This window comes from Abramis brama, assembly GCF_963993115.1.
Source record: "Abramis brama genome assembly, chromosome: 3".
Lineage (NCBI taxonomy): Eukaryota > Metazoa > Chordata > Actinopteri > Cypriniformes > Leuciscidae > Abramis > Abramis brama.
Window position 1 is genome coordinate 57,902,685 of NC_139965.1, and position 23,023 is coordinate 57,925,707.

General features: G+C 39.1%; 1 protein-coding gene across 1 annotated transcript in view; it reads left to right on the forward strand.

Annotated features, from left to right (window-relative positions):
• The first annotated feature begins 4,834 nt into the window (after positions 1 to 4,834).
• mmp15b (matrix metallopeptidase 15b) overlaps positions 4,835 to 23,023 on the forward strand; it is a 34,542-nt gene continuing 16,353 nt past the window's right edge. Inside the window, exons 1-5 of the mRNA XM_084108910.1 lie at positions 4,835 to 5,681; positions 14,831 to 14,979; positions 17,143 to 17,265; positions 17,352 to 17,659; positions 21,988 to 22,149. Of these exons, the coding sequence (XP_083965036.1) occupies positions 5,553 to 5,681; positions 14,831 to 14,979; positions 17,143 to 17,265; positions 17,352 to 17,659; positions 21,988 to 22,149 (871 nt within the window). The 5' untranslated portion in view covers positions 4,835 to 5,552. The remainder of the gene's footprint in view (positions 5,682 to 14,830; positions 14,980 to 17,142; positions 17,266 to 17,351; positions 17,660 to 21,987; positions 22,150 to 23,023) is intronic.

The following is a 23,023-nucleotide window of genomic DNA, read 5'->3' on the forward strand; positions in this document are numbered from 1 at the left end:
AGGATCCTTCAAATGTGGCCAACAAATGCGTCCTGCCAGATCCTTCGCAGTCTAGAATATCCCAGGATTCACTGTGCGTCAGTGAAGACTTAATGGAAAATGCCGGATTACACTTTTCAATGTAAGTATTGTTGCAGCTCTTGATGGAAATAACATCACAACATTTATTTCCATGAGGCGGTGCATGAATTTTTGGTCAAGATTTTGTATTGTCAATGCAAGAGTCCAGCACTCTGTAAAGTCTCCTCCAGCACATCCCAAAGACTTTCAATGAGTTTAAGGTCTGGACTCAGAGTTTAGCAGACAGTCAAAGCGGCTTTATATCACAAAACTGTGACTCGGAGGAAGATTGTGAGGGCTTAGGCTTCCAGTCGGGACAGGGCCAACATTGCTTGGTTCGACCTTTGTAGACTTTGAAGGCTTGGCCTTTGAAGAATGCAGCCTCTGAATTGGGACACAACTTTTAGTATTTTTCTAACAAACTTTCAGTTTTACCTAATCATGCAATTCCCACACCATTCAAGCTCCACCGTAACCAGAGCTACTTTTTTTTCTGTAAATTATGTGACATTTTATTGGTGTTTATTGGCTGTTGGCAAACCAGATTACTAGTGCATCACTGCCACCTACTGGACGGGAGAGTGAGTTAGGTCAGGACACTGGCAGGGAAGAAATAAATAAATAAATGAAATAAAATAAACCAAACCAAAGACATTCTATATTTTCTCCATCAAGTTTCTTTCAAAAATGTTCAAATACCTGTGCATATCTTTGTCTCAATGCTATTCCAAGGATGATTATTATTATTATTTTTTTATGTGAAGTTTAGATTCAACCTTTTGAGTCTTTTAGGTATTCTTTCCTTTTCATATGTATTAAATTCCATTATCACATGTTGGACAGATTCTGGTTGGTTACAGATATAAGCACAATCTATTTGGGTGTTTACCTATTATATGAAGTGTAATGTTGAGTCCTGTTTACGCCCTGTTCTAATATATCCACTTCCTCATTTCCTTTCACACCTACATGTGCAGGAACTCAAAAAGAACCCAATATTCAAACCTTTGTTATGCCACCTGTTTATCATTTAATATATTTCATGTAGAATATCAAGTCTGCATGATTTCCCTGATTTTAGACTTGAGTGCTGAGTCTGACAAACTACCTGATGACACTCTTTTTATGGCCACCAGATCTCTAAAAAATGTTTTTGTCTGTTCTCAGGATTCTTTGTGAACCATCAGTGAACATCATTAAATCAATTTCATTAAATACTTTGATAGTTTTTTTTCTTTTAATCGTGTAGTTTTTAACAAAGAACTTGTCTATAACGCTCTGTTTTCAGCGCTCATATAGGCTAATATTCGAAGCCCACCATTGGTTCTCGTGTTTTTTTCCAAACATATAATGCAATTATTTATTCCAAGCCTCTGGGATGCACTACTTTAAAGTCTTGCAACTCAACATCTGTCCTGTAGAGTGTGCTGTGTCCCATTATCTGACAGTTTATCAATTTACACAATCTCTTTCTGATTTTGTCACAGAGATTCTCTTAGTCTCACAGGGCTATTCTTGAATGTGAGTGAATTCAACACATGCTACTGGCATCCTGTTCATTTATTTCCATTGTGTAAACAACCAATCTAAAATTGATAGAGTGAAACTGTTTGACCTTGACCAGAGCATAATTCTGAATGTCTGGTAGCCAAAAACTCTAAAGCAGGGATGCCCAAACCGGCTCCTGGGTGCCGCTGTCCTGCAGAATTATTATTAAAGACTTATTTTAAATAAGTAATTACTTTACAAACGATAAAAAGTATGTTCTATATAGTATGAATGTAATCTATATTCGCCACGTTGCCCTTGCACACTTCATAATCTCGCCAATTAGTTAGTCATACGGGTACTTTTTGCCTACACTTCATACATACATCTTTTCTCACATACTGTTTTTCAACTATATAGTAGGGAAGTATGCAATTTTGAATGCAGCCAAAGCATCTGATATGTCTAAAAGGCATCTTTACACAGCTGAGTAAAGGCTGCTCTGTGCCTGCTTAAAATTAAGTGTAAAAACGCCTGCTCTTACCCACCTCAGCCCCTAGCGTCTGGTTAGTATACCAGTATTAACTAGTATTGTTTAGTACAACAATACTAGTTCAAATTGATGTGTAAATGCATTTATGTCACCTCTGAGCAGCATTAAAGGAGCACACCGACTTTTTGGGACTTTAGCTTATTCACTGTATCCCCCAGAGTTAGATAAGTCCATACATAGCCTTCTCATCTCCATGCGTGCCGTAACTCTGTCTGACGCACCCACCGCTAGCCTAGCTTAGCACAAAGACTGGAGGTAAATGGCTCCAGCTAGCATACTGCTCCCAATAAATGATAAAATAATAAAATAACATTTTCCTATTTACATGTTGTGATTTGTATAGTTTGTGCTAAGCTAGGCTAGCGGTGGGTGCGTCAGACAGAGTTACGGCACGCACGGAGATGAGAAGGGTATTTATACGGTGAATAAGCTAAAGTCCCCAAAAGTCGGCATGTTCCTTTAAACAGTCTGTGTAAAGACACCTAATTGCCACTTCAGAAGCGCTTCAGTTGAACATTCTTCAACGCTTAAAACGCAGAGCGCTCAGCGCTTCAGCGTGAAATAGACGATCGACGCCTCGTTACACTCCTGCATTTAAAAAACGCTGCGCTCCCATTGAAAACAATTGGAAAAGTTTACTAGCTGTGGGGAAAAAAAAGCTTTGGTGGATACATGGCCTTACAATTCTGACTTTTATCCCCCACAATTGCGAGTTTATTGCTATTCTATGAGGCCCCTAAAGGGACATGGTGGTGGAAAAAAATATGAGATGGGAGGAAAAATATAAGTCAATGCTTTAAAGTTCTCTTTTAAATGTTTTGCGTTTGCGAGCAAAACGCTTGAGTTCCCTGAGAAACTTTGCGTTCGCTTGCAAAACCTTTACGTTCCCCTGGAAACTTTGCATTCGCTTGCAAACTGTTTTGCGTTCCCCCTGGAAACTTTGCATTCGCTCGCAAACTGTTTTGCGTTCCCCTTGGAAACTGCGTTCGCTTGCAAACTGTTTTGCGTTCCCCCTGGAAACTTTGCGTTCGCTCGCAAACTGTTTTGCGTTCCCCTTGGAAACTGCGTTCGCTCGCAAACTGTTTTGCGTTCCCCTTGGAAACTTTGCGTTCGCTCGCAAACTGTTTTGCGTTCCCCTTGGAAACTTTGCGTTCGCTCGCAAACTTTTTTGCGTTATCCCTGGAAACTTTGCGTTCGCTCGCAAACTGTTTTGCGTTCCCCTTGGAAACTTTGCGTTCGCTCGCAAACTGTTTTGCGTTCCCCTTGGAAACTTTGCGTTCGCTCGCAAACGTTTTTGCTTTCCCCCTGGAAACTTTGCATTCGCTTGCAAACTTTTTTGCGTTATCCCTGGAAACTTTGCGTTCACTCGCAAACTGTTTTGCGTTCCCCCTGGAAACTTTGCTTTCGCTCGCAAACTGTTTTGCGTTCCCCTTGGAAACTTTGCGTTCGCTCGCAAACTTTTTTGCGTTCCCCTTGGAAACTTTTCGTTCGCTCGCAAACTTTTTTGCGTTATCCCTGGAAACTTTGCGTTCACTCGCAAACTGGAAACTTTGCATTCTCTCGAAAACTGTTTTGCGTTCCCCTTGGAAACTTTGCGTTCGCTCGCAAACCTTTTTGTGTTCCCCTTGGAAACTTTTCGTTCGCTCGCAAACTTTTTTGCGTTATCCCTGGAAACTTTGCGTTCACTCGCAAACTGTTTTACGTTATCCCTGGAAACTTTGCATTCACTCGCAAACTGGAAACTTTGCATTCTTTCAAAAACTGTTTTGCGTTCCCCTTGGAAACTTTGCGTTCGCTCACAAACTGTCTTGCGTTCCCCTTGGAAACTTTGCGTTCGCTCGCAAACTTTTTTGCTTTCCCCCTGGAAACTTTGCGTTCGCTCGCAAACTTTTTTGTGTTATCCCTGGAAACTTTGCGTTCACTCGCAAACTGGAAACTTTGCATTCTCTTGAAAACTGTTTTGCGTTCCCCTTGGAAACTTTGCGTTCGCTCGCAAACTTTTTTGCGTTATCCCTGGAAACTTTGCGTTCACTCGCAAACTGTTTTGCGTTCCCCCTGGAAACTTTGTGTTCGCTCGCAAACTGTTTTGCGTTCCCCTTGGAAACTTTGCGTTCGTTCGCAAACTTTTTTGCGTTCCCCTTAGAAACTTTTCGTTCGCTCGCAAACTTTTTTGCGTTATCCCTGGAAACTTTGCGTTCACTCGCAAACTGTTTTGCGTTATCCCTGGAAACTTTGCGTTTGCTCGCAAACTGTTTTGCGTTCCCCCTGGAAACTTTGCATTCACTCGCAAAGAGCTCCAAAGCAAGTGCATGCAAAGTTTCTTAGTGGGAACGCAAAACATTTGCGAGAGAACGCAGAAGCATTGACAATTTATTTTTCCTCCATCTCATATTTTTTTTAATCACCATGTCCCTTAAGGGGCTCTGTACTAATCTATAATAAGTTTATATCTTGCTATTCTGATTTGTTCCCCCTCAGAATAGCAAGGAAACTGTTGTAACTGTTAAATAGACTGTTGTCTATTATTATTATTATATATATATATTTTTTTTTTTTTTTTGTAAAGGCATAGTAATAGCCTACTTTTTTTCTTTTCTTTTTTTTAATGCATAGCTCAAAAAGTGCATGAACACGTGCATGTCTTTGTGTTAAGATAAATGTCCAGACTGGAGGTGGCACTGGCTACTTTACTGATGTCCGTCGCGTTGAGCCCCTCCTCCAGCTCTACACGGCAGCGGGACACGCCGCAGGATTCGGCACAAAGTCCGAGTACACTCTCTGCACACATGAGGGGCGTCATAAGCGGAAACCAAGTGGAAACCGTCCAAGAATACTGAGAGAAAACGAGGATTTTACCGAGAAGAAACCATCATATTAAATCTTTACAAGCAGGGCGGTGATCCAAGGCAGGTGTCAGAGAGTGTTGCCGTCATCTGCGAACAATTTGAGGTTCCTGTGTTGTGGTTGATGCGCGACGACCGACGGCATCGTTCACGAGCGACTTTCTGTCACAAATCTTTGCACCACAATAAAACCAGCCGGTATTCATGCTTCGTTTACAGAGTCATCCCGCAAGAGGAAATTGCAACGCAAGTTTGCACAGCGCCTGCTTTGAAGTAGGTTGTAGATGTAATTAATTTTATAGTCAGCACGTGAGTGGGATGAAACGAGCATTAAGTGGGCACACCCGCGGGATATGATACCTAACACACTCCGAAACTTCAGACACAGCATCGGACCTTATTGACTGGAATTGGTGTTTGAATCTCACTGAATGATTGTTGCGCTCAAGAACACCGCGCTTCTGCAGAAAGGACACGCGACTAGAAGCGAGCCCACGATGAGATTGTTTTTAATCTGATTGCATTGGACTTTTTGTGTTTTTAGTTACAGACAGTTTTGGTTACACTTTAAAGAGTTTAAGCTGCGGAACCCACCATCACTGATCCCGATGAGAATGATGGCAGTATTATGGGATGACCCGTTCACGTTGCTGTGGAGACGGACTCTAATGTGTTCTCTTCTGGTGCTGTTGATGAGTGGAGCGCGCGCCTTTGGAGATGAAACCTTTAATGGAGAGGTGATTCTTTTAAATTATCAATGTGCTGCATTTTTGTATCACAAACTGATCACGTAGGACTTATTCAGTACTTTATTCAGTATGTTGGTGAGAACTTCGAGTGTTAGATTTAAATTGTTTTGATCACTACGTTTGGCCACCGACAAACAAAATAGAAAATAATGTATTCAGATATTGTCAGTGCTTGAAGAGTTAGAACTAGAACAGGAATTGTTGGTTTGTTGATGTCCTGCTAAAATGCTTTTTTTTTTCTTCTGTATGTACACTTTAAAAAATATATTTTCATGATTTATCACAACTTTTTTATTTTGTCAAATCAACTTAATAATAATTATATTTAGAGTTTATCTTCATTAAACCAATCTCCTTCATTGTATTAACTTATATTTTTAATTTCAGTGAACTCAAACTTTAAGTTAAACCAACAATAATTTGTACAGTGTAGCTGCATATTTGGTGTTGATTTTAATGCTCATTATCTGCTGAATAAGCTTGATACAAGTATAAACCCTATATTTGGTGTGTGTTTCTCATTTAGGTTTGATGCACTGTGCATTTCTTCTCCAGTCTCAGGTTTGGTTTTTATAGGACCGCTAAATGACTGTAACTCAGCATGTGAATTGCTGCAATATCAGAGAGCAAATTAGAAAGTTATTTAGATTTTAACAACTTTTTGAAATGCCAAGTTTCTTGTCTCTTTGAAAGCTAAGTTCTTGTAGACAAACTTTTGGATGTTTTAGTTTGAAGTGGTGGAACAGCTTGTAGTCTGTGTGGTTTGAGGGTTGTTAGTGGTGTGCCACCTCATGCATGCAGTGCCTCAGTGGTCCAAACCCAGTCGTTGGTGGTCTGGCACTGTGCAAAGAGACTGACAGAAGAGCCGGCAGTTAATTATTTTACTCTTCCAGACTGATTCAGATATCTGGCAGGGAGCCTCATATTGATCCTTTCAGGTATCTGTTGCCTTCCTAAATCAGTCCTTGACCCAGATTCATCAAAAAAAAAAAAAAAGCCTTGAATAACACAAGCTATAAATATACAAGTTCTCCTCTGGACTGGAAGCAAAATCGATCGTAAATTGAGCACCTGCAGTTTCTTCAGATTAGGGATGCTTAACATGTGGCCTGATGATTTGGTTTTGTGAAAAAAAAGCCAAGGGACTTTCTGATGTTGTGACACTATCAAAACGAGATGTTGCTAGGGCTGTTCCCACACACCTGGTTATCACATCAGCTGTTTATCACTCATTCTGTGCAGTTTTTTTTTTTTTTTCTCACACAATTGTTTGATTGTTTGACTGAAAACTCAAATATGAATTTTACACATTCTCCTTTTCATTATTTTTGAGGATGTTTAAAGTGTTAGGTCACCCAAAAAATGTAAATTATTTAATTATTTACTTATGCTCATGTCATTCCAAACCCCTAAGACTTTTGTTAATCTTCGTAACACAAATGAAGATCTTTTTGATTAAATCTGAGAGATTTCTGTCCCTCCATTGACAGTCTACGCAATTACCACTTTGATTTTCACTTTGAAAATTTGGACTGAACCGCTCAATTCATATGGATTAGTTTTACGATCTCTTTATTAACTTTTTGAAACGTCAAAGTGGTAGTTGCATAGACTGTCAGAAACGCTTGCATAGACTGACAGAAAGCTCTCAGATTTCATTTAAAAGATCTTCATTTGTGTTTCGAAGATGAACGAAAGTCTTACGTGTTCGGAACGACATGAGGGTGAGTAATTGATGTAATTGATGACATTTTTTTGGGGTGAACTAACCCTTTAAGTACTGTACTCACTGAACATTGGTGGCAGTGGTCTGCATGATCAACTTGGATTCACAATGCTTTTGGGAAACGCATCCCTGATCTCCAAGGTCTGGGCGTATCGTTTAACAGAAAGTCGTTTGACCGAAACCCTTTCAGAACAAAGCAGTTTATCTTAGTAAATCTACCAGTCACAAATGTTGAATGACAGCTGATAGGCCTGTACATGCCACAGCAGTCTATGGATTCTTGGGGGGATTATGTGTGTTAAAGCTGTACGACCCACAGATTTGGGTGTGTGGTGAGATAACTCTGGGAACAAAGGCTCAAATTCCGATCCAAAACCTTAGTAGAGAAGTATAGTGTGCATGCATTCTCTTTTATAACATATATTTTGTGACAGAACTTACTGAACATCCAAAACAATGCATTGTGCAAAATGTGCTCATTGTATGTGTGTACATATGTTGGTACTTTGACCAGCTGAAAAGTAACAAAAAACTTATAAAATGTGTAAATGAGTCAAAACAGTGCTAGGTATTCCTCTGTCACACACACAAATAAAGATCTGCTGCAAAGAGATGGCAGTTCTGACACCTGAACCGAACTGTGATGGGCAACGTAGAAAAAACAGGTACACTCCAGCATTCTGTCCTTTTCAGGGTCTAATCTTATGTCATCACATCCTGTTTATGTTCATATTTCAATCAAACCACACCAGAGTTCATTGCAAGGAACAGTGGGTCTTGGTCTGCTTGATTGTTGCGCACCAGGGTTCGGATGGCAGCATTCACACTCATTAAAATGAACCGCACTAACAGAGCAATCCCACCAGAGTTCATTTTAATCAAACCAAATCTGCCTATTATGAACCAAAACAACAAAGTCCATGTTTTTATGAGCACATTGTGCTGGATCTACATACATTAATTCAACAGGTGTACATCAAGACCTTATGAAGCCTGCAGAGAGCAACCTGCATTTGAGATTCACAATTAAGGACATTAATGTTCTAAACATTGGGTCTCATGCGCTAATTGTCATGAAAATTGTCTGCCTAACCCACAACACGTGCATACGCACGTGAATTTGTGATTAACCATGTTTTAATGTTAACGAATGGGAGTATTCCGAATGAGAAACCACATGACAGAGGCTAGTCATTTACATAAAACATGCATACCCAGATTGCAGACCTATTAATAGCAAGCTGTACATATGCATATCTGCAGAATGTACAGTATCTGAGGAACCTCACAGCGTGAGCTATAACACACATTTTATTTTAATATATGTATATGTGTGTGTGTGTATATGTGAGATGTGCTAATCACGTGCTAATGCGTACATACACATATACATACATATATGTATTTTATATATATATATATATAATATATAATACATGTATGTATATGTGTATGTATGCAGAAAAAAGTTTGCCATCTTTATGGTTTGTATAATTTCTTTGCAATGACAAAAAGTGCAAACTCAAAGCTTGTGTTCCAGCTCACCCTCAACACAAAAACTGTAGCCGCTTGAGTGAGGATAGGGAGTGTTGTGAGTATGTGTGTGGGTGCTGCTCTGAGAGCCTTTTGTCATACAGTTCTTTACAATACAATACTTCATAGAAAAGCATTTGCTTTCTCAAACAAAGATATTACAAAGTGGACTTGAATGATGAACTTTTGAACATTGGGATTGGCAACAAGGTTACTTTCAGTTGTTGTTGGTTCCTTCAATTTTGCTTGGCAATTCAAATAGAGTCCTTTCAATTCTGGATATATCATTTAATGTTTAAGTAGATGCTGGATGGAGGGTTAAAAGGTGTTGGCTTGCTCTTCCATGTTGCATGTGATCGGTGAATGCAACAGCTGTTTTCTAAATAGGCCACAAACAGAAAGAGTTAAGAGACGTTTAGGACTGCAGGGCTCTCAGGCAGCTGAGGCGCAACAATGAGACTTCTTGTGTTCAGCTGACTGTGTTCAGAGGTGCGGGGAGATAGAGAGACGGGAAGAGCTCAGGGAGCGGAGGGGGGTTATGAGGACTGTACTTCATAGAGAGCTGACTGTATCACTTCCTGCAACCTTATCTTTATCCTGCATTTAACCCCTGGAGTCCCACTTTTCCCTTATGCTTTTTATCCGCCCTGAGTATCCGTGGAATATCTGGCACGTCGCATCTTTGTGGTTTTCCCACAAACTCATGTTCAGCTGTTTGTGTGGGGTCTGGGCTACCTCACTATGACTCTGAGGGGTAATGAGATGTGATTGGACCGGGGAAATGCATTAACTGCTAATTGTGTCCATGTCTCAGTGAATGGCTTTTACTGACCGGTAGGTCTATTTCCTCTCTTATTAGGAACCAGGGCCACATTGACCAGCGCAATTACTGCAAGGTCATGAGGGTAATGTGCCAGATTTGTTTGGCATGTTCTGAAACCTGCCTCGTTCTCTACTGTACATAGCTGCCTTATGCTCACAGAAATGGACCGTCATACATGATTTATTTAGAACGCTCTTCGTAGGCAGGAACTGTGTATGCCACACAAATATTGCTCCTCCTCATGAGAAGCATGTGGGAGATTCGAAAATGGATTCCAGTGGTGTTTGGTGCATTTTGCCAAGTTAATGCTAATACTCAGCACTAAGCAAAAAACATACAACATCCATATTGGGTAAGAGAGTGCATTTAATTTAAATATTTTTTTATGCATTCCTTTTAGTATTTAATTAAAAATCTAGTTTAGTCACGAAACTAGATGGCGGAGACTGATGCAATCTGCAAGCAATCACATAATTACCGTATGGCACAAGCTGATTGGTCTCTGCTAATCCTGCAACCAATGAGATTGCTTGCTCAACATTTAAATAGTCTGGTTTAGTGTTAGTTGTAGGGTAATCCTGCAGCGTTCCTCTGAAACCCTCCACCTCCCCCAGCTCCACCTGTTTAGATCTGCTATGGGATTTATGGCAGTGTAGCAGATCTAGGCAGCCAAAACCAAAAACATTAACACAGCCACATTCAATAACTTGCTAAAAATATTTTGAGAGTTGCCATGATTCAATATCCAATATTAACCGTTATGATACATTTTGTACAAATATTGGCAGATCACCAATAAGTTACAGATACACTGTGTATCCCTGCTTAAAATGCTGTCTAACTAGAGCTACACATAGTTAATAACTATTTCTAAATCTCTTTTGGTGATTCTTCCATCTCTTTCTGAAAACTCATCACTTGGTTCTTTAGTTAATTTAATATGCTGTTTTGATTGATTGAGGTAATTGATTTACACAGCGGGAAATGAAATTGTCAACTGATTGATGCACTGGGTCCTTTGACCTTGCTTTGAATCTCGTTTCACAATGCCTGCCATTGCCTAACAAAGATATAGCCTAAATGCATTTTCAAAATCTATTTATTGCAATTTCTGGAGGCTGGAAAGGACATCAGGGCGAGCTGAGAGAGAAGACCACATGGAGTTTAAATGAAATTTGTCTTATTCCCCATTCCAGTTTGATTATTCCCCAGTCCAGTTACCTGAGATATCAAAGCCAGAATCCTGTCTGGAACACCCAAAACCCAACGTGCTTTAACTTATTTTACTCCCACCCTCCTCTGTCATGTTCTGTTTTCCTGTCTTCCTCTTAATCTTTTTCACTTGATCTGGTTCGCTCGCTCCCCCTTGCCTCTCACTTAATGACCAAAAAATGGCACGCACCCAAGGCCCAGGAATAATAGCGCTCTCTAGTCGTTAGATTCTTGGCTGACATTGTTCTGGACACACACACACTCTCTCTCTCACACTAAACCCAAGTCTTTTCACGACGTGCTGTGAATCACAGGTTCCTGGAGGACATGCTGTTGGCAGACGCTCTCAAGGTCCCATTGAGCCAACGGCTGGCAACAGTGGCTGATTGGAGGGAAGGATGGCTCTCCTTGCTTCTGTTCTCTGCAAAGCCTTACTCTGTATGCATGACATATGATGTTGTGATGGTGGAATAGATGCTGAAAACTTTAGGTCTTCGTTTATCTCATGCACTGGAGAGCTTGGCGTCCATTCCAATGACCTGCAACGAATGATCCCAGGTGCCCTTGACATAAGGAAAAGAGCATATAAAGCATGAAAACAAGAACGTTGTTCTCCTTTACGAGCCAGTAAGCAGAACACTAGGGTAATGTCTTTCTGTTGTGGGAGTTCACACACCCTCCCACCTCTCGCCCTGCTAAAAGCCCCAGGGCTCTGAGAGACTGAAAGCCGGCAGTCTTATCTGTGGGGGTAAGGTGTGTCATGCCCTGCACCGCCCTTTAGCACTTCCCTCTCTCACAGCCCTATGGGGGACACAAAGAGGATTGTGCTCCGGGAGAGGAAAAAAGCTGGGTATTGTTTGTTTAGGTGTGAAAGTACAAGGGTAGTTGACATATGATATGGAAATGGGGAAAAAACGAGTGCTGTCAATCGATTGCATTTGTAATTTATGTAATTTATATTTACTGTGTAACTTTTTTCTTTTAACATTTCTTCATGTTCAATGAACATGTTCAAGCTTTTATTTTTGGGGAAACGACAGGAATGCCTTAAAGCTTCTCTTTTATAGATAAATGCTTCTCGTTATATGTATCAGAAGATAGCTGCGTGTTTCATTCTCAAATTCACATTAAAGTGATCCAAACTCAGAAAAGAGGTGAGGTGAGTTCTTGTGCGAACTGAGCCATTTTGAGACGCTGCAAACACATCCGGATGATGAGCTGCTCGTGTATAATTAAGAACACAGTGCTGCGCTTCATTTTAAAACATGCAGCACATATTTATTCAATAAAATTGCAGCCTTTGCTATTTGGTAATTGCACTCAGCCATATCACTATTTTTGGTTTTATTTCGATGAATCAGCCCTAGTCTAGGGGAATTCACATTTTTTATTATTCATCAGATGACAATAGTAAGTCTGATCACTGCATTATTTGAGGCATTATTCATGTCTATAGCACAAACATAGCAAAATGAGCTTCATACAGAAGTTTAATACCCAAGGTTTCAATAACACTTGCCTTACCAATATAGTGATGCATGTTGGGTTATAGTCACTTTTTTTTTTTTTTTTGCTGGTTTGGTGCGGTAGCACATTACCCTTGGCCAAAACAGCTCCAGCTATTCAACTGTTCAACTGTTATCCAGCTGCCTCTCAGCACACAGAAGGGCACAAAGGCCTGTGTTTTCAGTGGCCATGGAAAGTGAAGATCGGGTCCAGGCAACAGTGTGACAGCCCTGGTTACAGAGTAGGAAGAGAAGGGGACATTATTAAAGCATGGACCCCCTTAACCACATGAGCCCATTGGGACGTCCACATTAGCTTATTAATACCAGGTGAAAAACAGTAACAGCACTGTAAAGTCACAAACACAATGTTGAGCAATTGATTCTTAATTGCTTTTAGTATTGCATTTGTTCTTGGTTCCTTCATTTTAGGACCAATTTTATCTCTTATGTTTCTCATTGTAAGCAATTGGGAATGGGAGAAAAAAATGGATCCTCTGTATCGCAATTCTCTAATCATTGATTCTGAGCTTAGTTTTTTTTTCTGTATATACACAATGGATTTGTGTGCGGAAGTAATGTTATGTCTTAAGAACAGGACAAATCATCTGATATGTTAAAATGTAAAACCGCGCATTAGTGTGAATGCTGTCTGATACACCTAAAACCTCTGCCTTTTGACTGCAGAATCTTTACAAATCAGAGGACAATTTGTGACATTGTTCAGACTTTCTGAACAATGAGACAAGCAAAATACCTCCCCATCTGTTCTCCACTTTATCTCACTGCTGTCTAGGAGAAACAATTGAGACATTACAGAAATCTGACTTCCTATGGGAAGTTTTGTTTGGTGTAGGGCTGCCCGATTAGTGTTGCTACAGGGTGGGCTTAACAGTGGGGTAGTTTAATTACATCATTTGTCTTAATGACCTAACTAATGATGATAAGCAGTAGCTGTAGCCACATTTAATGCACATCAATGCATAATGTCCAGCTTTCACCCCCTTTAATCAACCCTCTGGCCTTTTAAAATCGCCCACCGCATCCCACACAAGAGCCAGATGGGAGTCCATGCATGTCTCTGCCCTGAGGAAAGTCCCCCAGCAGTGAGGGGAAAAGTGGCCACTCTCTGCTTCTAAAGCCTGATAAATTGACCACCGCAGCTGGTGCCGTCACCCCTCAATCTGTGGTCAGATCTGCCTCAAGTGTTCGCACACAGTCTGGGCCAGTATTAGGTGTCTCGTATAACAGGTGTGACGGTCTTTAAGTCCATGATAATATATTATTTCTCCCTCATTCTTATGGCAGTGACAGACTTATGTTCTTTTGAACTGCTGTGGTCTTAAAGGAGTCACATAATTATGACTTGTGCCACAATTTAGTATTTTCATAGCCTTTCCCCCTCTCTCTCTCACCCTTATACCTCATGTCGTTTCCAACCCATAAGACTTTTGTTCATCTTCGAAACACAAATGAAGATATTTTTTATGAAATCTAAGAGATTTGTCACTTCATTGACAGTTTGATGCTTCAAAAAGTTAATAAAGAGATTGTAAAACTAATCCATATGAATTTAGCGGCTTAGTAAAAATTTTCTGAAGAGACTCCGTTGCTTTATATGATGAACAGATTGAATTTAGGCTTTTATTCACATATAAACATTGATCATCGAGCATAAAGAGAAACTCAACCGTACTTGTTTGATACGTGAGAACAAACCTCACTGGTTCTTGCTGAAGCTCAAACGTGCTGCGTAACACGAGAATGAACCTCATTAGTTCTTGCTGAAGCTCAAACGTGCTGCGTAACACAAGAATGAACCTCATTAGTTCTTGCTGAAGCTCAAACGTGCTGCGTAACACAAGAATGAACCTCATTAGTTCTTGCTGAAGCTCAAACGTGCTACGTTACACGAGAATGAACCTCATTAGTTCTTGCTGAAGCTCTAACGTGCTGCGTAACACGAGAATTAACCTCATGGGTTCTCGAACGTCAAGCAAACATGATTGAGCTTCTGTTCACCACAACTGATGTGTGAGTTGATGATTGTTTAAATGTGAATAAAAGCCTATATTATATCTGTTTATTATATAATGATCACGTCTCTTCAGAAAATTTGGAATAAACTGCAAAATTCATATGGATTAGTTTTACGATCTCTTTATGAACTTTGAGGAGTCAAAGTGGTAGTTGCGTAGACTGTCAATGGAGGGACAGAAATCTCTCAGATGTCATTAAGATACATCTTATATATTATCCCTATTTATAAAAGGTCAAGGAAAATCTGATTTCTCATGATATGTCCTTTTAATTCCATCTGTCTGTGTTTTTCTCTTAGTCATGGCTGCGGATGTACGGCTACCTCCCTCAGGCCAGCAGGCAGATGTCCACCATGCGCTCCGCTCAAATCCTGTCGAACGCCATCAGCGACATGCAGCGCTTTTATGGGCTGGAGATCACTGGACAGATGGACATCGGCACCATAGAGTAAGAGACTCAGTCCATCACATGATCTAATGTATCAGCTGTACTGTTTGAGCTACTACCAGTCTGTGGAATTACTTTTCTAGGATCCTGTGGTCATGCATTATCAATGTTAACATTACCTTTTTTTTTTTTGCTGGGTCATTTTCCCCAAAAGCTGATTGATCATAGTTGATCGTAGAGAACATTGGTGGCAATAGTCTCCATGATCAACTTGATGCTTTTGGAAACACAGCCCTGGTTGTAACATGAGTTTGATTAGAAATTTACATAGACAACAGTTTACAAGCGATTCTGTTACACCAGTCTCATGCTAACAGATAATACTGAAGGCCCATTCACATCAAGATTGATAACTATGAAGATAACTATAATGATAACTTTATTATCAACAAATGATATTGTTCAGTTTATTATAAGCGTGTGTGCAGTCATGTGCCTTAAATACTTGAGCTCTTTAAATTCGGTTGGATTGTGATTGGCTGTCAATGTTTTTATCGTTAAAAAGTAGTTCTGAAACAATATAATTCCTCTGTGTTGCTATTGATATAGCTGTGGAGTGAACTTCCCTATTCTCATACAATTACGATTATTAATACTTATTATAGTTATATTATATTTATTATCATTAGTTAGTTATTGGTTTGGGTGTGAACGGGCCTTTACACATTAATGTTAAAGTGTTTTTGTTATTAAAACTGTGATAGTTGCCTATTTAAAATGTTCATTGAGCTGTGCTGTTTTCTAGCGTGCTTATCTGCCTTTTGTAAGTGTATTATCAGGTGAAAAGGATTGTACCATAGTAATGGAAAACATGCCACAGATGTTTTCCATAGATGTTTAGTTAAAAATAAACTGAAATATTCCTTTAATAAGATCAAAGTCCACCATGCTGCATAGACATAAAAGAGCTTCCCATTCAGGGCTTGACATTAACATTCACAGCCACTATAGCTAGTGGTTTTCCGAAATCTCAAGCCACTCAGCATTTTTACTGGCCACAATTTTGACATCCCATGGTGAAAAACTGCCATATAGATATTTGTTATATTATCTCATAATTTGGCAGCAGGTATACAATATACCTGCTGTCACTTTAAGACCTGACGCACAGATCCATTATACTGTTACACATGCGTTTTCTTTCTCAACTGTTTATCGTTTGCTTAAAACATAACTGACTGTGTTTACGGGAATACTCGCCAATAATTGACATTATTTTGTGTGTATTTGACTGTTTAAGCAGTGAAAAATAACTCAATTTAGTACTGATAGATGGCTTTATGTGCGCGCACTTTGGGTGTGAGCACAAAATCTCCGGGAATGTGTACAATTATGCACAACACGCGCGATCCTATGCCGAAATTCAAGCCCTGTAACAGCAACTATGTTCATCCGGAGCAAAAGAAACGAGTGAGTGAGGAGAGGTGGGTTTGTGTGTCACCCGCTGTTAGAGAGAAAAGAGCAGCTGGTATCGTGCATCTATTCTGAGGCAAATGAGCATTGGAAGTGTGTGATAAAGTTCATTGTTGTGGGCAGGAAGAAGACAAGGAATCGGCTGGCTGGAACTCAGTAGACTCTTTATTGACTTCAGTCTAAGCACAAAATAAAGGACGGGGCTTTTAACGCACCCAAAATAAACATAAAACTCGTGTCGTCGGTTTTGTCATGCGGTTCCTCTCTGCGTGCCTGCGCGCCCTCCGAGTCCCAGCGTGTGCAGCTCTCTCTCCTGTCACTGCTTCCTACTGGCTTATATGCTGTCCTTCCACACAATTACTGAAACAAGAGACAGGTGTTATCTCTTGACCCACTTACATCCCACTCATCCTCCCGCTCTCTCTCCCGTCACAGACTTCGCTAAACCACGCAACCTCGCCACAAAGTGTTTCAGATATTTCAGTATCGATATATATCGAAAAATGTATATTTTTGACAACACGACATTGTACTTAGTTTATTATTTCAGATGCCTTTTTAAAAGACTACAATTGAAAATTATGACATTCAAGTGGCCAGTAGGAGTGACACTGCTGAAATCCACCAGCATTTAGCGGGTTGGCGGGTGTTAATGTCAAGCCCTGTTCCCATGTGTTCAGCTTTCTTAACATGGAATTATTTTGTGATTACCTTTCAACACTAAGCCCTCATCTGTTGCTGTCTTTTTAGGGCCATGAAAAGACCCCGCTGTGGCGTCCCAGACAAGTTTGGGGGTCAAATCAAGACCAATGTACGACGGAAACGTTATGCCCTTACTGGCCACAAGTGGGACAAGACCCACATAACTTTCAGGTGGGTTTGAATTTGACTCTTCACTCTTTTCAGTGATTTTGATGTTCCTTGCATCAATGTTCTTCCTGCGTTTGTTGTGGATGCAGTATTCAGAACTACACGCCTAAGATCGGGGAGTACAACTCATACGAGGCCATCCGAAGGGCCTTCAAAGTGTGGGAGAAAGTGACGCCGCTGACATTTGATGAGATTCCTTTCCATGAGGTCAAATACGGCCGTCGGAAGGAACCGGATATTATGATCTTCTTCGCATCGGGTTTCCATGGTGACAGTTCTCCGTTTGACGGAGAGGGAGGATTCCTGGCTCATGCTTACTTCCCTGGACCGGGGATGGGTGGAGATACTCACTTCGACTCGGACGAGCCGTGGACCATTGGTTCGCAAAACACACAAGGTGAGTCTGAAGGACCGGTGTGCTTTATAGATTGCATAATATGTGATATACATATTTGTGAAATTATAGATTCATACACTATCGTTCAAAGGTTTGGGGTCGGTAAGATGTTTTTTTATGTTTTTGAAAGAAGTCTCTTATGCTCACCAAGGCTGCATTTATTTGATAAGAAAATACAGTAAAACGGTAATATTGTGAAATATTATTTTAATTTAAAATAACTGTTTTCCACTTCAATATATTGTAAAATGTAATTTATTCCTGTGATCAAAGCTGAATTTTCAGCATCATTACTCCAGTCTTCAGTGTCACATGATCCTTCAGAAATCATTCTTCAAAATAAAGTCCTGAAGCTGTTTCACTTGGATATATACGTCACAAGACTGACTTTAAGATCGAAAGTTGCTATAATACGGTCCCTGTTTCCTAAAGTAACTCGGAAAAGCCTCTTTGTCTTTAAATGGGCCAAAGGTTAATCATTGGATGTAGTTTTTCAAACGGTTTAAAGGAATCATTCCATCATGACACATTTGATTAATCACTGACACACTGTAAGTAAGTTCACTGAGAGAGAACTCATCATGCAACTTCAAAAGGAATCTCCAGGATTTTCCAGAACGTATTTCCAGTTTTTGGTTTGTAATGTCTGGCTACAGGATCATCATTGTTAGGCTACAGTTGAAGTCTCGGTCACCATGTCACAGCTGTGAGGAGAGATGTCTCCTATTGCCTTGAAGTTGCATCTTTTACCAGTCGCGAGCCTCAGACAAGAGCAGCTTTGAATGACGAGTGCATTTGTCTGTGAAAGCCGTCATTGATTGAACTGTCTGAAAGCATCAGGACAGCCAGTTCAGTGCTTCTCTTATCTGCACACTTATTAGCCTTAATGATGTTGCCTCTCTGAGAGAGAGAGAAAAACCTTGAAGAAGCAACATTACTATCCGATGACTTCATACAGCCTGCATTAACACTGGCTAATAATGGATACAGTCAGTATTAAAGGGAAGCAGTCAATCATTGTCTGTCCCCCCCGAAATCAGGATTTAAGAATCACATAGAGCCATTTACACCCGCAGAGTCACAGATCACTGTGACAGCCGGAAAATGGAGACAGAATATGATTAAAATCAGTCACAGACTGAGTGCACTGTCATTGCAAGTGTTTCCATTAATCGTGTGCAGATAAATGCTAATTTTCTGCTCTGATTCACGAACTCCTTTCAGATGAACTGATAAGTCTGAGTGAGAAGAACACTTACTATGTATTACAAATCTGTAGCCATTCAGGACATGATGATTTTCAATCGGCAAATGGCCTATCCTTGTGAAAAAGTTGTGTGTTTGATTTTACTGAATGTACACTTAGTGTCCTTCAAATCTTAAAAGTGTATTTCTTAAAAAACTGTACTTGCAGATAATATAACATTAATGAAATAAAATAAAAGCCACTTAAGTGCACTTAAAGAGAGTGCATGTTCATTACTGTTTCTTAAAAGTGCGCTTTGCAATAATCTCAAATTTAACGTTTTACTTAAAGTAAATATTTTTTGATCATTCTTGCATTAATGTTCTAAATTACAGCTTTCTCATTACAGTTGTGTAATTATAAATGTCAGTACATTCGGCAGCACAGTTGCCTTTGGCTTGCTCAGTTGGGGATATTTTGGGGATATTTAATTTTATTCTATCAATCAATAAATTCCACTAGAAACAAACTTTGTTGTATTATTTTATTTTAATACTGTGAAGCTGCTTTGATACAATCTGTATTGTGAAAAGCGCTATACAAATATACTTGATTTGATTTGATTTGATTTAATATGTGACCCTGGATCACAAAACCAGTCACATGGGTCAATTTTTCGAAATTGAGATTTATAAATCACCTTAAGGCTGAATAAATAAGCTTTCTGTTGATGTATTGTTTGTTAGGATAGGACAATATTTGGCTGAGATACAACTATATGAATATCTGGAATCTGAGGGTGCAAAAAACATCGAAACATTGAGAAAATCTCCTTTAAAATTGTCCATTTATGTTCACGATTGTGCTGCATTCACTCACAAAAATAAATGTACGGTAGGAAATTTACAAAATATCTTCATGGAACATGATCTTTACTTAATATCCTAATGATTTTTGGCATAAAAGAAGAATCGATAATTTTGACCCATACAATGTATTGTTGGCTATTGCCACAAATATACCCGTGCGATATGTGACTGGTTTTGTGATCCAGGGTCACATATTTCAAAGAAAATAAAAGTAATTATGAAATTACATATACATGTTTACTTACGTCCTGCTTAAGTAAAAATAAAAAACACTCTAAAGTTCAGCTAATTGCATTTAGGCTAATATAAATTGAAACCATTGTACATTTTCATTTATTGCATTAACATTCAATTAAATGTCCAAAAAGTAAAAGTATATTGTTTTAAAATTATTATCTCTATAGTAAGTACTCTATAAAGTATGCCAAAGTGTACTTCTTTTTCACAAGGGTAATAACACAAACAAATGCTAGTAAAGAACCTTTAATTTTTAAGAGTGTTTAGCCTCCTTTCCACCATCCGGCCGAACGGATCCTAGAACGGTAAGGAACGTTTACAGTTATATTTCCATTTCTGCTTGTCCGGCACGGCACGATTACAAACCGTTCTCGGCCCGCATTTCTTATCAGTGCTGTAAGGGATTGGTCACTGGCCACCAGGTTCTCTGTAGTTGGCCAAGCATGGTGTTTGAGCGAAGTAGACTAGTTTAAAAATATCTTTCCATCCCTCATAACATGGTCACTATTTACATCTCATATTGTGCATTTGTATTACATTCCAAAGAGCTCTGTTATCATCCCCACAGTGGAAAATTAAACCACATCCGTACCAGCTGTGTCGGATCGGCATGGAATAGCAACGAGAACGGTTTGGCCCAATGGTGGAAAAGCGGCTTATGTCCAATTCACCCAGCCAACTAAATATAGCTTCTCTTCCTTATCTACTGCAAGACCAGTGGCGATTTTGTGTAATGTGCACACTTAAAGTATTAGTTCACTTTCAAAAAGATTTTTGCTGATAATTTACTCACCCCGATGTCATCCAAGATATCCATGTCTTTCTTTCTTCAGTCGAAAAGAAATTGAGGTTTTTGAGGAAAACATTCCAGGATTTTTCTACACAGAATGGACTTCAATGGCAACCAACTATACCAATTTTCAAAGAAGGTTCAAATGTCCGTCTCAATGCAGCTTCAAAGTCTCTACACGATCCCAGTCGAGAAATTAGGGTCTTATCTAATGAAACGATCGGTCATTTAAAAAAATAATAATAATAATAATAAAAAAAAAAAATAAAAAAAAAATAATAATATATATATATATATATATATATATATATATATATATATATATATATATATATATATACTTTTTAACCACAAATGCCCATCGTGTACCATCTCTGAGATGCGCCACGCATTGCGTCATCACGTTGGAAAGGTCACGCGTCACGTCATCTATCTAAGTTATTTGTCTGTGTACTCCGGTTCAAAAAGGTAGGGAAGGGCGAAAAACTATTCTCTATTCCATCTCATTTTCTCCTCCAACTTCAAAATCGTCCGACATCTTTGTTTTAATTTATTATTATTATTATTATTATTATTTTTATTTTTTTCGTGACCTTTCCAACGTGATGACGTAATATTACGTGGCGCATCTCAGAGATGGTACAAGACGGGCATTTGTGGTTAAAAAGTGTATATATATATATATATATATATATATATATATATATATATATATATATATTATATTATATTATATTATATTATATTATATTATATTATATATTTTTAAATGACTGATAGTTTCGTTAGATAAGACCCTTATTTCTCGACTGGGGTCGTGTCGAGACTTTGAAGCTGCATTGAGACGGACATTTGAACCTTCTTTGAACATTGGTATAGTTGGTTGCCATTGAAGTCCATTCTGTGTAGAAAAATCCTGCAATGTTTTCCTCAAAAACCTTAATTTCTTTTCGACTGAAGAAAGAAAGACATGGATATCTTGGATGACATCGGGGTGAGTAAATTAACCGCAAAATTTTTTTTGAAAGTGAACTAATCCTTTAACTACAGCAAAAGTAATATGCAGTTGATATGCATTATATCATGTGCCCTCAGAGTGCTCATAAAGTGCAGCTGTGATCTCCCAGAACGAATGCTGTTGTATCAGACATCAGACCTCAGTAAATCAGCTCTTCTCCTCCTCATTGCTGACCGTTAGCTGTCTCTTATACCTCAGCCTGTGATATTTAATATGTGTCTCCTCCAGGTAATGATCTGTTCCTGGTAGCCGTACATGAGCTGGGACATGCCCTAGGACTGGAACACTCCAATAATCCTTTGGCGATCATGGCTCCTTTCTACCAGTGGATGGACACGGACAACTTTGAGCTTCCTGAGGATGATCTCCGTGGGGTCCAGCAGATTTACGGTAACCTGGCGCATTTTACTGTATATTATCTCTGATCAAGTGGGCAGTTTAGAACAATAACAAGTGTTGGCGTAGTGGTTGTGCAACATTTGTTCTGGTCTGGCGCATTTAATTTCCGGATCCCGTTCTCTGCTGTTCTCCTTATCATCTGGCAGAAAGTGTTTATAGACAATATAGATTTACAGCTTTAGATTACATTTAGTTTCCTGGTTCGGTCAGGACCAGAGTTATTATATACATGTGTTGTTGTAAAAGTGTTTTTGTTTTTGTTCGTTTACAGTAAGCAGTTTTAGTGGTATTCAAGCTTTTGCTGTAAAGTTTATAATGTTTGTTTTTGTGGTAGATTGGATTTACGTTGCTCTTGACCCCAGGCCATGTTCCTTTTGAAATACTCTGGTCTTTGTGGACTTAAGTAATATTTATTTAAGTTTTGCATGAGCGAGTTTCAGCTGTGAGGGAGACTTGTAGGCATCCTTCCCAGTTTAGAAGAAAGAACTTGTGCTCATGTCATGGTGAATTTGTTAATCATTTTACACATTATTGGTGTTTGTGAAGGCAAGCATCACTATTATTGTTCATACTTAAAAAGGATAATTTATTATACCCGACTTTTTTTTATTTATTTTTTTGCATACAGAAAATGAAGCCTAGTTTTAGAACCATTAGGATTTCGTAATGTGTTCAGGGTCCATTAATTCTCACTGGTCTCTCTCTATATTATCATTACTCATTGCATAAATAAATTACTGTAATACTATAATATTTTTGCTGCATTAATTGAAGACAGTTCAAAAAATACTACCATGTTGTCTAAAAAGTTTATAAATAAATATTACAATTAAAATATCTATTTTTTGTTCAGATGACCATAATG